The following is a 14,433-nucleotide window of genomic DNA, read 5'->3' on the forward strand; positions in this document are numbered from 1 at the left end:
CAGAGCAGGGGTGGCTGCCCCATCCCTGGGGGTGTTCAAGGCCAGGTTGGATGGGGCTTGGAGCCCCTGATCCAGTGGGAGGTGTCCCTGCCCATGACTGGAGGTGGGACTGGATGGGCTTTTGAGGTCCCTTCCAACCCAACCTGTTCTATGATTATAAGAAGAGGCCCATTTCCCCACCAAGCGCGAGGGTCTGCAGGGCTGCCTGTCTGCGCTGAGCCCAGTTGGGTTTTGGAAGCTCTCACAGATTTTTCAGCAGTTGGTTCCTCTCTGAATTCCTTTCTTTCCCCTTTCAGCAGGTCTGAACTTGCTGAGCCTTTAATTCTACCCTTCCTCAGAATTCAAATCATTTTGAAAGCAGTAACCACAAGATGAAGCAGTGCTGGTGTGTGCTGTGTTTTTTAAATACCAAAAGGTGAAGAGGGGAAGAACTGACAGGGCCAAGCACTCAGGAAACCATGCTTTATTTAAAAGAACTTTTGAGGATTTCTGCAAAGTGAACAGAGCAATGCAGCATTGTGGTAACACTGAGAAAGTCATTCCAGGAATAGAGGCAAAAGCTTAGGCTGGTTTTTAGAAATGCATTGTTACTGACTTAATTACTGCAGCATCTTGTCCTTGAAGCCTCAGGGCTTTTTCCTCTGCTCACCCTTTTCCTTAGATGCCAGTTTACATTTTTCTCTGAGCCCACACGGCCCTTACAGCTGTTTCTGAAGTGTATTGTTTACCCACAGCAAGGAGCCTAAACTGTAAACTCTGCTGCAAGCTTTCCAGGAAATCAACAGATGATCATGCATTTACGAGATCTCCACATAAAATCCCTTTCCATTTCCTCTTAACAGTTGCTGTACTCCATCTGTTCAGGGCTTGTGGGGCTGTGAGCAGAAGAGCTTCCTGCTGTTGCCTTGGGTGGTGAGGGAAAAGAAACACCTGCCAGCAGCAAGAGCTCAGCCAGAGCTCCTCAGCTGGAACATGCTGCCCGAGGAGGTAGATTCCTCCAGCAAGTGGGATTGAGGCTTTTAAGTGACAGAAGTCACTCGCTGGGCTCTGTGCTGCAGCTCGGATGAGTGGAGATTCGAGGCAAAGCTTTGAGCATGGCCAAGGGACGTAGCCAGGGAATTCTCTCTGCTGGGAGCTGCCTGCAGGTGGTCTGGTTGGGTGGCTGTTGCTGGAGCTGAGTCCAGGACCAGGAGGGAAATGCATTCACATTGATTCTTTCCTCTGGCTGGCAGTGGGCCTTGATTGCATGGCTGGTCCTGGCAGATGACATTATAAAATGCAATGTCTTATTTCTTTTGCTCATTCACACAAGCAAGCATCAAAGCTGCCTGAGGATCTTCAGGAGACAGATCTGAAGGACCTGTTTCTCCACTGAATGTAGGCAAAGTCTGATACAAAGTTGCTCCTGTCTTTGTAAAGACTGCAGCTTATCTTTTTAATTCTCTGAAGTAGGAAGGCTGCTGCCCTTGCAGATGAATCAGCAGTGCCACTGGTCAGATATGCTTTTCCTGTCATCACCCAGACTCTCCTATGCTGTTTAGGGAACCAAAAACTGTTGTGAAAACAAGTAAGTTCCCTATCCTTCCCCGCCCAGTTTCCTGTGCTTGCTTGAGCAATTTCAGTTAGAAGAAGAACCTCAAGTGTCTCATGATTGGTAACAGAACTCAGCACCTCTGGAAAATCCCTTTGTCCAGCTGCAGCCCTGCGTGCGGAGGCTCCAGTCCCATCAGAGTGTGAGAGTTCAATGTCTCTCAGCTGTGCTGTGTCTCTGTGCAACACTGATGTACTAGCAAAGCGCCCTGACCTGACCAGATACTTCACTGTGGTGGGATACCAAGAACTAAGTCAGCTTCGTTCCTTCATAGCAGAAACAGAAATGCTGGGGAAAGCAATAGTGCACAGTTGCTTGCTACAACAGTAATTTAAATAAATAAGAACAAAGACACTGAAGTGTTTTAAGCTTTTTGTCTTTGTGATATAATGCCCATGCTGACTGTAATCTTCTGTCTCTGGAGCCTGCAAAGTGAGGTTGGGTTTCTACAGACACATGCAGTCAGCCAGAAGTTCCTAAACTGAGTGCAAGAGGTCACTGGTTTTCCAGCTCTGCTATCATTCAAGACACCAGGGCAGACAAAAGTCCTGTTGGCCATAATGCCAAATGGGGCAGGGGAGCTGAGGCTCTGCCAATTCTTCCTCCTTTTCTTGCCCACTGCTCCAGTTCCTTGACTGATTCAAGAGCTGGGAGCAAAGGCAATCTGTCAAGTATGGACTCCAGCAGACCATGCGAGTAGGGAAAGAGAGATCAGAGGTGTTGATTTCTTCTTTGGTGGCATTTGTGGAACTCCTTGGACTGTGTCGCTTCCAGCCGCTCAAGAGCTTGTTCAGCTCAGATTCTCTTCACATAACCATGCAAGCTTCTCAGAAAGCTTCACTTGATGATGCTAGCAACTCAGTCTGTTCTTCCAGGTCTTTTAGAAGTCTCTTATGGCTCTAATACTGGATTCTTTGTGGGAGCTGGGCAGGCAAAGGACCAAGGATGGTGCTATCTGGGCTGGCACCATGGGTAGCTTTAGTGCACTTGGCTTCTAGGTGCTCTCTGCAGCCACTCAGCATCTTTCACGTAAAAGCAGGTTGTCTGAGCTGTTCTCAGTACCCAGTACATCAGCCCCAATAGAAGGAGTTTTTATGTCAGATTATTACAGTTCCAGTTCTGCCAGTTGCATGTGATAGAAGAAATGAGTGTCCATTCTTCTTTCTAATGGGAAAAAGGAAATCTAATATTCTGGTCCTCTGTTGTGTTCCTCAGTGGTTTTTCCTGAGAAAAGATGAGTGAGTCACGCATTGCAGTCTGCAGTCAGAACAGGGCTGACCTAGATTCTGATGGCATCCTCTTGGTGAATGGTGCCCTCAATCACTGTGTCTGTGGTTTGCCTGGAGCACTTGCGACTCCCTTTCATACTCTTCAGGTTTTCTGAAAGATGCTTCTGAAACTTCTTGGTGAGGAAGCAGTAGATGATTGGGTCCAACACACAGTTCATACTCAAGAGGCACAGAGTCACCTGGTGAGCATCATTGAGTTGTTGGCGCAGTGGACAGTCTTCCTTCTTCCACTGCTCCAGAACAGTCAAGGTCCAGGGCAGGTGCACGATGTGATGAGGTACAAAGCTTATGATGAACACAGCCAGCACTGTGCAAACCATCCAGAGAGCCCTTTGCTTGACATGAGTGCTTTTCCGTGGGTGCCCTGGTTTGGAGAACAGAGTTCTGATAATGACAATGTTCCAGCCTAGGATACAAAAGAAAATGATGTAGAAGAGAATGCAGATGATGACGTGAATGGCAAGAACTGCTGAAACACCACTAGAAGAGTCATAGCGCTCAAAGCACCGCGTGAAATTCTTTGACTTGACCTGCTCCTGATTAGTATTGTTGTCAAAAAGGTAATACAAAGAGCTGCCCACTATTATGATCCAGATAGCTGCGGATAAGTAGATGCCCCTTCTCTGGGTGGTAAACTGAGCAGCTTTAATGGGATTAGTCACAGCTTGGTAACGGTTGTATGTGATGACCATCAGAAAGGCAACAGAAGCGTAGGTGTTAACGAAAAATAAACAGCCAGCCACATTGCAGAGGAACTCCGGCATGATCCAGTCTCCACGGTGGTTATAGTAAACAATCCACATAGGCATTGTAACCAGGAAGAGTAGATCAGCTACTGTCAGGTTCACCATGAATATCTTGATTTCATTGAGTTTCTTGGTAGGGTAAATACGGCTGAAAATCCAGAGCACATAGCAGTTGGCAACAAAGCCCAGAATGAAAATGATGCTGTAGAAAACAGTGAAGAGGGTGTAGCGAAAGTCCGAGTCTATGTGGCATGAAATGTAGGACTCAGCACTACCTTCAGCACCACCTTTACCCTTTCCAGACATTGTGGTGCTGAGTGGGCACATCTGAAGCACAAGTTCCTGCTGTAGCTGTTCTTCTTACCTAAAAATATAAAGCATAAAATGAGCTAATGGGAATGGTGCTGAGCCAAAGCCCACCTTTCATTTCCAGCTGTCTCTGGCAGCAGGAGTTCTGCTCCGTGCCTTGGCCCCAGCCACAGGCACCGGCCCTGTCCCCTCACTCCTCTCTTTGACACCTTTTCCACACCATACCAGCTCTTGTGTCTTCACCCCATGCGGCTGTGTGGATCTGAATCACTAATCTGTCATCGTAAAAAACTTCACTGCATGAGAGTTCATAGATAAAAATCATCTGTTACTCTGCTCCATCTCAAGTGTCTTAATCTTTCACTATCAGCAAACAGGTTTTCTGGGTCTCTCTCCCCTAGGGTTCCTGATCCTTTCTAACTGCCACATGTTTATTTTTACTGAGATATTCCAGAAATGAAACAATACTTGGTAGAAACACCTCACCAGTGCCATTGCCAGAGTTGCCCTCTGCTTGCTGTTTTCTGACATTTTCCTTCTTACACTTGCAAAGTTTTTATTTGTTGTCTTAGTTGTGGGCACCGTGCAATCTCACTTCACAGGCTGCCAGAGCTCTCCCATTTTTCACTCAGTGAATGATGTCAAAGATGTGTCACTAACACTAAAGGGGGTGTTTTGTAGTGCGCTGTTAACTACAGTTTATCTCTCTTAAACTCTGGCTGTTGTCTTTCATGCCATCATTTTGAATTCAAGTTGTCACCAAACCAAACTGGTGACAACCAGATCCGCCCTCCCCACGCAGTTTCTGCATCAAATGTAAGGGGCAGCACCAATTCTGTACTTCCCTGAGAGGCTGCTGACAAACACTGTCCCTAAAGAGGTGCCTTCAGCTGTTTAATATTGCCAGTCCCCACCTCAGTCAGCATTTCATAGAATCATGGAATCAGAGAATTCATAGAATTAATAACTAGGGTTGGAAGGGATATTAAAGCCCATCCAGTTCCACCTCCTGCCATGGGCAGGGACACCTCCCACTGGATCAGGGGCTCCAAGCCCCATCCAACCTGGCCTTGAACACCCCCAGGGATGGGACAGCCACCCCTGCTCTGGGCAACCTGGGCTAGGTCATTCCCATCCTCATCTTGAAGAATTTCTTCCTAATGTCTAAATCTTCCCCTCCCCAATTTAAAGCCATTTCCCCTTGCCCTGTCACTCCTTGCCCTTGTAAAAAGCCCCTCCCCAGCTTACTTGTAGCCCTCTTCAGGTGCTGGGAGGCCATTCTAAGGTTGCCCCAGAGCCTTCTCTTCCCGGGGCTGAACAACCCTGACTCTCTCAGCCTGTCCTCCTAGCAGAGGTGCTCTAGCCCTCTGATCATCTTTGTAGTCTCCTCTGGACCTGTTCCAACAGTTCTGTATCCTTCTAATGTTGGGACTTCCAGAACTGGACATGGGAGTCCAGGTTTGGGTTGAAAGGGACCTTAAAGGTCATCTAGTTCCAACACCCTGCCATGGGCAGGGACACCTCCCACTGGATCAGGTTGCACAAAGCCCCATCCAACCTGGCCTTGAACACCTCCAGGGATGGGACAGCCATGACTGCTGTAGACAACTGATTTCTTCAGATCTGGCCTTCAGTTTGGACATGCCAAATTCCTGTGTCACCAATGCCGGGCATGCTCATGTCTCAGAATTATATGGATTTGGTCTAACCCCTTCCATACTTTAACCTACTGCTTTTCTCTGGCTCTAGAGCATGCACCTCTTGGGGCAGGCACTCACCTTCTGGGAACACAATCCTGCAGAGCTGCTTGTTCTCTCCCTGCCTTCAGTTATGGGAAGAAAACTGACTAATGCAGGTAGAGCAGTTTGAGAACTACTGGCAGGGACAGGAGGTTGCTTGCTGATGTTAAACTTACTGGGCTTTTAACCTGATTTGCAGAACATGGAGATTTTCTTTGCGAACAAGTGAACTGCTTCACCAGTCACGAAACCTGAGCTTCTTGTGTGAGTTGTGCTGGGAATGCTGGGTGCTGCACACTGTAACATCCCTGTCTCATCTCTGCCAGCCCTACAGACAGCAAAACGGTTCCCCCAGAGCCTGCTGCCTGGTGATTAGGCACCCTCCTGCATCTTCCACAGCAGCAAAGGGTGGCATCAACCCACATCTCTCCTGCTCCGGGCCGCTTCTCTCCCTGTGCACCATGGGCTGTTGGTTCCTCATTCACACATTCACAATTTAACGTTTTTGTCTACAAATGAGGAAGTCACCTCTGGCTAAAGAATGTTCTCCTTTTCTTCAGAAAACTCTGCAAACCCCTTAGTACTTCATTCTAGTTGCTAGAAGAGGAAGGAATAGCCATCTTCTCGAGCCCATCCCTGCTCACCCCTCACAGGGCCAAGGACACGACAACCACAGCGTGTTTGTGGACCTGCACAGGTTGCTATGTGTGGGGTTGGGTGTCCTTAAACCCAATTTCCCAGCCATATTCCACGTGAATTAGCAGGTCGCTGCGGCAGTTGGAGCAGCTGGAACACGTGCCTGTCCTCCTTCACCCCGACCCCCACCACCCTGCTGAGAACTCCTGATCGCTGAGGGGGAGCAGCTGATTCAGGTGGTGGGAGCCAGGAGGTGAGGATGGTCTGCGCTGTGACACCCCAGGGTCTGACACATCCCTGAGGAGTAACGGGTCACTCCTGCTGCCCCACAGATAGGTCCTGGAGCAGGCAGGGGCTTTGTTCCCAGCAGGACCCAAGGCAAGTCCTGCTGCTCATCACATGGATCTGTTCCCACACCCTCATTTATGAAAAGTGGTAACTGTCACAACATGACTTTAAATAAATGCCTGTGTCTAAGTGCAGCTCTCCCACTCGCTGAAGGACTGTCCCTGGTTTGCATCTTCCTGCTCGGGAGGGTGCCTGGCAGATGCAGACATCTAGGGAAGGGGTGAGGCTGCACAGGGGCAAGAGAAACTAATGAGGAGGTTTGTGTCTGGTACACTATTGTGTGTTAGGGGGAAAAAAGTGCTAATTACCTAAAATCATTACAGAAATTATTTCAAATCTACATCACAAACCCACTGTTCTGACATCTGACAACTTGAGCAAATAGTCCTGGTGCTCGGGGCTGGGTTCTTTGCAATGGAAGGTGCTCTGCCACTGCAGCGCCAGAGCTGAACACACCAAGAGTGGGGGAATAAAAAGGTGATGCATCCCACGAGCAGGTTCATGAGGAGAAGGGCCCCCAGCCAACATGTAGGCAAAACTGTTGCCCCTTTAGACTGCACCGTGGGGCACTGTCCCTCTGCCCCTCAATTTCTGGTGCTGGATGTGGGCATGGCAGCCTCCAAACTTTCCCCAGTAGCTCCAGTGAACATTACTGGTGGGGTCTTCAGGTGAGCCCATCAGCTGCCAGGCTGAGCAGATGGAGTGGAAGGGAGAGCGAACCTGCACATTCCTCTGCACTGCGAAGTCCTGCACAGAAGATGGGTTTGAGCCAAGGGGCTGCTCTGTGACCTGGAGAGATGACAGCAAGGATGTGCCCTACGCTGTTAAGTCTTCTAGGAACCTCTGGCTGTGGAAGATGGCACTGCTGTCTCCTGGCCCCAGCAGCACTGGCAGAGCTTATCCATCTTTACATTAGCGGACAGTGCCAATGCTGAGGTCCTTCAGGGAATCACAAGAGAGTTGTTTCTCCTTCTCTCTTGTCAGGCCAGATATTCTACAAAATGCAGGTAGAAGAGAGCATGGCACCATTCCCCGCGATCCACTTCTCTCTTCGTCCTGGGGAACTCGAGCTCTCATCTGCCCTATGCTTGCAAGCTGTCCTAAGCCCCAGGCTCTGGAGGACCATCTGGGGGATCCCACTCAGCCTCTCGTGTTGAAGTGGTTCCCCTTTCTATAAAACACCTAAACCTTCTCCGTGCCAGCAGAAGGGAGAACAGGCACAGCGGTCAGGGTGTGGGCTGGTAGGTGTGGGTGAAGTTCTCTGCTGCAGCCGCCTGCGCTGTTACCAAAACACCTGACAGCAGCTCCAGCCCAAGCCACCACCTTGTACCCCTGCCAATAATCACCCAGTGCTTGTGTCATCAGCTCTGTTGTTCGCAGAACTGGAGATGGGAGTAACCAGTGCGCAGCAGAGCACGGTGGGGACGAGTATGGACCCTGCTACTAGTCTACACTCTCCTATGGGACATGCTTTCCCAATTAGGATTTACTAGTTCATGGTTCAGGGTGCAAGAACCATGCTAACACAAGCTCTGCCATCAGCAAAAGTGTATTCCAAGAGGAACAGTCCTAATAAAGTGTATTTTCTGCTTACCGCAGTCAAAGGGATTCAGCACGTCATGGCCATCTTCAGCTTCAGCAGAGCAGCGATGGGTGTTTTGATGAAGATGTTTGGTCCTCTCCCAAATGTTATTTTCTCTGACCTGGGGCTGGAAGATCTCCACGCAGGCAGCTCTCCAGAAGAGGACACCAGAATGGGAGCAAGTGCAGCATGACTGCAGAGTCACTAGAGAAGAGGAAATGTATGACATCAGCTCAGAGGAAATGAGAAATAAAATAAGCTGTAGAGGAAAGGCAGTTAACCACAGCAGAGATCTGGAAAGTCCTTAAAGCTGTTTCCTCAAAGTATCTCTGTTCTGGATGATCCTGAAAGAGGGCAAAGTTGGGCTTTTCCTCTAAAGGCAGAACAGGAATCCACTGGTCCCTGGTGAGACCTGGGGTTAGATAGCATTTGAGCATCCTTCAAACAGTTGAATGGCAGAAGAGCTTTCACTTCATAACTTCAAGGAAAGGAAGTTCCTGGAAACTGGTATGGAGTCACGGACAGCCTCGGTCCCTAGCACAGTCTCCTTCACACGTGTGTTGGAGCTGAACAGACCCAGGAATGCAGCTATCCCAAGTCTCCTTTTATCTCAGGAACCTACAGCACGGCATGGCAGGGCTTCACCCAGCCCACCCATTCTCACATCATGGCCATCATTACTTGTGGCAGCCTGAAGACCCCTCATCACAGTGACACAAATGGTGGGGTGCTCAGGGAGACACCAGTGAGGAGCAGAGCTGCACATGTGGTCCCAGCTAAGCTGTAACTCCCATGCTGATGGTTAACCTGTCCTCCATGCAGATGCTGCTCTTACATGTGCACACAATGCAGATGTGAGCTTGGAGCACCTGCACCATGTCCTGAACAACCCCACACTTGCAGACACCTCCAGGAACTGAAACACTGAGTCTGGTGCCTGGATTCAGCATGAAACACATTGGAATGGGGCCACAGAGTCCATCATTAGCACAAAGAGGTGCAGCCAGAATCTGAAGAACAACGTGGATCCAAGCAGGAGCAGAGCAGGCGAGTTCTCATCAGTGTCCCCGAGAAGACTGGCTCTTCTCATCAATGTCATCTACGGCAAACAGCCCACGGAAGGCCCTGGCTGTGCCAATGCTGTGAGGGGCACCAGAGAGAGACCCTGTGGTGCGGTGTCACCTGCTGGGAGAGCCAGAAGGAAGAACAGCGTGCGCTTCAGGGTGCCCCAGGGCGAGCAGCCACCAGCAGCCCCAGCAGGACAGGGCGTTGTGCAAGGGCTTGGCAAACCACTGCCAAGACCAGGACGTCCTGCTGCCCTGGGCCCTGCTCAGGGGGAGCTCCAAAGCACCTAGAGGTGCATGGACATACCAGCTTGATACATCCAGAGCTGCTGCGAGATCGTCCTTGTCCCCTACAGCAGCACAGGGGATCCAAGGTACTTGGGATCCACCTGAGCTGAGTGAGAGGGACAGCAGGGGAGCCTGTGCTCTGCTCTGCCACAGGGTGGGTGGCTCCGGATGCTGGGAACAGCCAGGGGACCGGGAACAGCCAGATTCTGTCTCTGTCAAGCCAAGTCAGGGTGACCTGAAGGGCAAGGTGACGCTCCTGCAGCGATGCTGTGTGTCCGTGCTGGGCTGGAGCCTGCAGCCTCCCTCCCTCCGCTGCCCGTCATCCATCCTCCTTCCCCATCAGCCACTGCAAAGATGGACCAAGGAACCTGACCCCTCATGAACCGGACAGAGCCCCAGCTATGCCTGCAAAACTCCTTCTGGGGGCTGAAATTAAAAACAAACTACTAGCACATTGCTGAGGTTGGCTAGCAGCCAGTCCGTGCCTTCAGGAAGAGCAGCCAGCGAGGATGTCGGGTCCCGGAGGGAAGGGAGCACTTGCAGAGGCGGTAGCAACGGCCAAACAAAGCTTGCTGTCCTGCCACGGCTGAGTTCTTAGAGGAAATGAAAAGCCCAGGAGGTTCTGGGCTGGGGAGGATCTCCATCAGCAGTCTTCATCCTTCCTCCACTCAGCTGTCAGCTCTGCCACCGACGGGCCACGCACGCATCGCTGAAGTTCAGCCAAAAAAAAAACTTTCTTCAGCCCCAGAGAATCAAACAACAAAACTGCACCAAGCTCAGGGGTGGAGACACAGAGACCCGAAGGGAGGAAGCTCTGGCAGTGACAGAAGCCTTGCTGGCTGGTCCAAGAGCTCTTGCTGGATCTGCCTCTCACCGTCCTGAGCCTGGACCTCCCCACGGCCGTGCTGCCTCCTTGCTGCATCCCACACCAGCTGGAGCTGGGGAAGGGGCTGGAGAACAGGCCTTATGAGCAGCTGAGGGAGCTGGGGGTGTTTAGCCTGGAGGAGGCTGAGGGGAGACCTCATTGCCCTCTACAACTACCTGAAAGGAGGTTGTGGCGAGGTGGTGTTGATCTCTTCTCCCAAGTGACAGACAAGAGGGAATGGCCTCAGGCTGCATCAGGAGGAGTTTAGATGGAACATTAGGAAAAATTTCTTCACAGAAAGGGTTCTTGGGCACTGGCAGATGCTGCCCAGGGAGGTGGTAGAGTCAACATCCCTGGAGGGGTTTAAAAGCCAGGTACACAAAAGTGTTCTGGGATGGTACGATTGGAGTTCATGATCTCAAAGGCCTTTTCCAACCTACGATTCTATGATTTACTCATTATCCAGCTTTGCCTCAATTGCTCACGTCAGGCCTCCCCAAGTGCACAACTCACATCTGCTACCAAGATGCATTTTCTTTGCAGTGGCCTGGCTTGTTCGGTGGTCCCTGGGCTGCCCAGTCCTCAAGGCTCTTTATGGCTCTGACAGCCCAGGGGATGCACACAAAGGGCGATAGCGCTGAGCAGCACCACACAAGGGCGAGGCATAACAAAAAAAAAATCTTGAACATGCCTTTACTTTAGCAACAAAACTTGCCGTTGAACAAAAAATAAATAACCTCCTTTCACTGGAAGTGATTCCCATGCGATGCCGATAAACAGTACTAGATAACCACTAACTGTGGGTGGTTATCGGGATGCTGTATCCTGGAGCAGTTCTTCCAAATTCCCTTGTGGGGATGACTTCACACCAGCTGGTCAGCAGGCAGCAGGCTGTTCCCCGTGGCTGTTCCCCGTATCGGTGTTCTCACGGCAAGCGCACGCTGCCGCAATGGGCACACGCTGCCCTCTGCGCGCTGGCTGCCTCCAACATCTTGCCTTGGTGCTGTTTCCTTCTGAGATGGAGCCCATTAGCAACAAACCCGGGTTTGATGAGCACATAAAAATCTTGCAGGCATCAGAAACTCCTTTGGGTTTGAAAATACAGTATTATAGACAAAGATCCAGGGATCTCTTTCCGAGAACGAAACCACTCTGTGTTAGTGGAGAAGAGCTCCCCATGGAGCACAAACAGGGGAGCAGCATTTTTAGCTGATAGGCTCTGCGTGTGCTGCCCGCTGCGCTGTCAGTGCCCAGAGCCGTGGAGGAGGACGTGAGAAAACACCACGGAGCCTGTGAGAGCACCAGCCGCTGCCACCAGGCTGAGCCAAGTGGTGCACGCAGTGTGCAGGGCCAGCACAGGGGTGAGCGTGATCCCTGCTGGTCCCCATCACCAGCATGTGACCTCGAGAGCCAGGACAGTTCTTTGAAATGACATGAAGTTCCCTTTGAGCCGGAGCAGCTGATGATCTGATGTGAAGCGTGAGTTCCCAGCACTCACCTCCCACCCTCTGCACAATTTCCTTAATTTCCTTTTGCTCACTGCGACAAAGAAACACTAAACAGAAGGCAGCACCAAGTATTTCAGAGCCCAGCACAACGTGTCCCCACCTTATTACCAGCTCTGCAGGAATGTGCCCTGGAGCTTGGGCTGCTCAGCCAGGAAGGCAGCGGCCGAGAGCCCCTCGTGGGGCAGCCGCGCTTCGTGCTAACCATCTGGGGAGCGTGGAGCAGGGCTCAGCGTTGGCAGGGTCAGCGTTGGCAGGGTCAGCGTTAGCCGCTCGCTGTGGTTACACTGGGACAACCCAGACTGGGAGGAAATGTTGCTGCTGGGAGCTGGGCAGCCTCAGCACAGCCGGGACGCGAGGAGCAGGGCAGAACCTGGCTGTGTTTGGCAGGTGGAGCCCAAGCCCAGCGCTGCTGCTCCAGTGGAAGGGTGAGCTCCGTGGGCCACCATGTCAGGGTTTGTGAGCCACACGGGAAACCACGGCTCGGCTGAGCTGCCCCCGGCTGGGTCCCCTGCTCCCACTGGCCCAGGCTGCAGCGAGTCACCTCCTGCCAGCCACCCCCTCTGCTCTGCCCCATCCCTCTGTGCCAGCCTGGCAGGGGCGAGGGCAGGGGCTGTGCACCAGTGGGGTGAGGGACCTGAGCTCTTTGAGGAGCTCTCGAGCATCACCACCTCCCCCTTGCAGGAGGAAGGTCCATGGCAGGGCTCCTCACCTCACTCTGCAGCAGCCAAGCAGAGCTGGGGTTGTTCCCGCCACCCCTAGGTGACAGGACCCAGATGAGACCAGTCCCCATCCCATGCCCCAGAGGCAGTGGCAGCGCGATCCCGGCTCTTGCTGTCACACCACACCTTGTCCCTGCTTGCTGGGCGCAGGGAGTGGGCACGCCTCTCCCTGGCACGCCCGGACCAGGAGGATGAGGGTAGCTCTTAAGCTCCTGGAGCTGCTGGAGATGCTGTGGCTCAGAGATCCTGGGAAGGACGTGTAGCCAGCCCGGGTCCAGAGGCACCCACCTACAGAAGGAGCCAGTGGAGCTTGGGAAGGGAGGCAGGGCTGGGAGAGCAAGAAGAAGGGAAAGAAACCTCTTACCTCGGGGCCACAGAGCACCTGGCCCAGCAGAGCCCAGCAGGTCCCTGCTGCAAACAGAGATGTCGGCAAGGCTGAGCGGCCAGTGTGCTCCCTCCTGGGAAGGGGCTCGGACACAAGGAGGGCGTCACCCTCACTCCAGGTGAGTGACTCACTTCCCTCTTGGCACCAAGACACAGCTCACAGCTCAAGACGTGCCCCGGCTGCACCCTGGAGCTCGTCACCGACTCCTGCAGCCCTTCCTCGAGCACAGGCTCCCTGCTGGTCACCCTCCCGGGTCACTGGTGCCCCACAGCCTGGGACAGGGTAGCCCTGCCCTGCAGCAGCTCTGGGCCAGCGCACAGGGGGGCCTGGGCTTGGCGAGGGGCAGCGCCATCGCAGAGCCATCCTCTGGGCTTTCATTTCCTTCCAGACACCGAGGCGAGCAGCCAGCACGGCAGTGAATGTTTGTTGAAATGCTTCCATTGGAGGTGGAGATGCTGCAGCGGGTTGAAGTGTCGGGATGAGACCCCTTTGCTGTGTGAGTCCCTGTGTGGGGAAACATTAGCCAGAAAACCATGCCAGGCTGTGGCAGCCGTTCTTCGCCCTCTCCACACCATTAGAAACTCCCTCTTTTTTCATAGAATCACTGAACGGTTTGAGTTGGAAAGGACCTTACAGATAATCTTAATTCCAACCCCCCTGCCATGAGGCAGGGACACCTCCCACTGGATCAGGTTGCTCCAAGCCCCATCCAACCTGGCCTTGAACCCCTCCAGGGATGGGGCAGCCACCACTGCTCTGGGCAACCTGGGCCAGGGCCTCCCCACCCTCATTGTGAAGCATTTCCTCCTTACACCTAGTCTAAATCTGCCTCTCTCCAATTTAAAGCCATTCCACCTCATCCTATCACCCTGTGCGTTTGTAAAAAGTCCCTCCCCAGCTTTCTTGTAGCCCCTTCAGCACTGGAAGCTGCTCTAAGGTCTCCTCAGAGCCTTCTCTTCTTGAGGCTGAGCTACCTCCACTCTCTCAGCCTGTCCTCAGATTGGAGGCTCCAGCTTCGTGCTCCTTCAGCCTGGGAAGAAAGGGTAGGTGGATACAGGGGGTCCCACTCCCTCTTGCTGCCACAGCTCAGGGCTGCAGCCTGGCATCGACCTGCTTGTTTCCCATGGGGTTTTCCCAGATGTGCACGGCAGCGCTGAGACCACAGAGGCCACGGGCGTAACAGCCGCCTGAGTCACTCATGTTATAGTAAGAAATCACATGTGTTTCTGTCTGCTCCCTTTACCCCCACGGGCTGTTTAACCAGGAAACGTTGTTGGGTTTTCTTTGCTGCTAAGAACTGGCTCTGGTTTCTGCAAAGACGGAAGCGCGAGGTTTCCCAGACAGCCCTGAGGGGCTGGACAATC

General features: G+C 52.4%; 1 protein-coding gene across 3 annotated transcripts; it reads right to left on the reverse strand.

Moving 5' to 3' along the window:
- Positions 1-448: 448 nt before the first annotated feature.
- On the reverse strand, positions 449-13,158 carry PTAFR (platelet activating factor receptor). 3 transcript variants are annotated; one of them, XM_069875468.1, is made up of 3 exons: positions 13,049-13,158; positions 8,253-8,444; positions 449-3,990 (listed from the first exon to the last, which is right to left on the reverse strand). In XM_069875468.1, the coding sequence occupies exon 3, from the start codon at positions 3,951-3,953 to the stop codon at positions 2,871-2,873; it is 1,083 nt and encodes a 360-aa protein (XP_069731569.1). In that variant the 5' UTR covers positions 3,954-3,990; positions 8,253-8,444; positions 13,049-13,158; the 3' UTR covers positions 449-2,870. The 3 variants fall into 3 exon arrangements, with proteins under 3 accessions (XP_069731569.1, XP_069731570.1, XP_069731572.1); XM_069875469.1 differs by having other exon boundaries at positions 8,253-8,472; positions 13,049-13,157; XM_069875471.1 differs by lacking the exon at positions 8,253-8,444.
- Between the last annotated feature and the right edge of the window lie 1,275 nt (positions 13,159-14,433).

Source organism: Phaenicophaeus curvirostris, chromosome 23 (genome assembly GCF_032191515.1).
Source record: "Phaenicophaeus curvirostris isolate KB17595 chromosome 23, BPBGC_Pcur_1.0, whole genome shotgun sequence".
Taxonomy (NCBI): domain Eukaryota; kingdom Metazoa; phylum Chordata; class Aves; order Cuculiformes; family Cuculidae; genus Phaenicophaeus; species Phaenicophaeus curvirostris.

Coding starts and splice junctions, on each gene's coding strand:
- PTAFR (XM_069875471.1), bottom strand. CDS start 3,953: ATGTGCCCACTCAGCACCACAATGTCTGGAAAGGGTAAAGGTGGTGCT.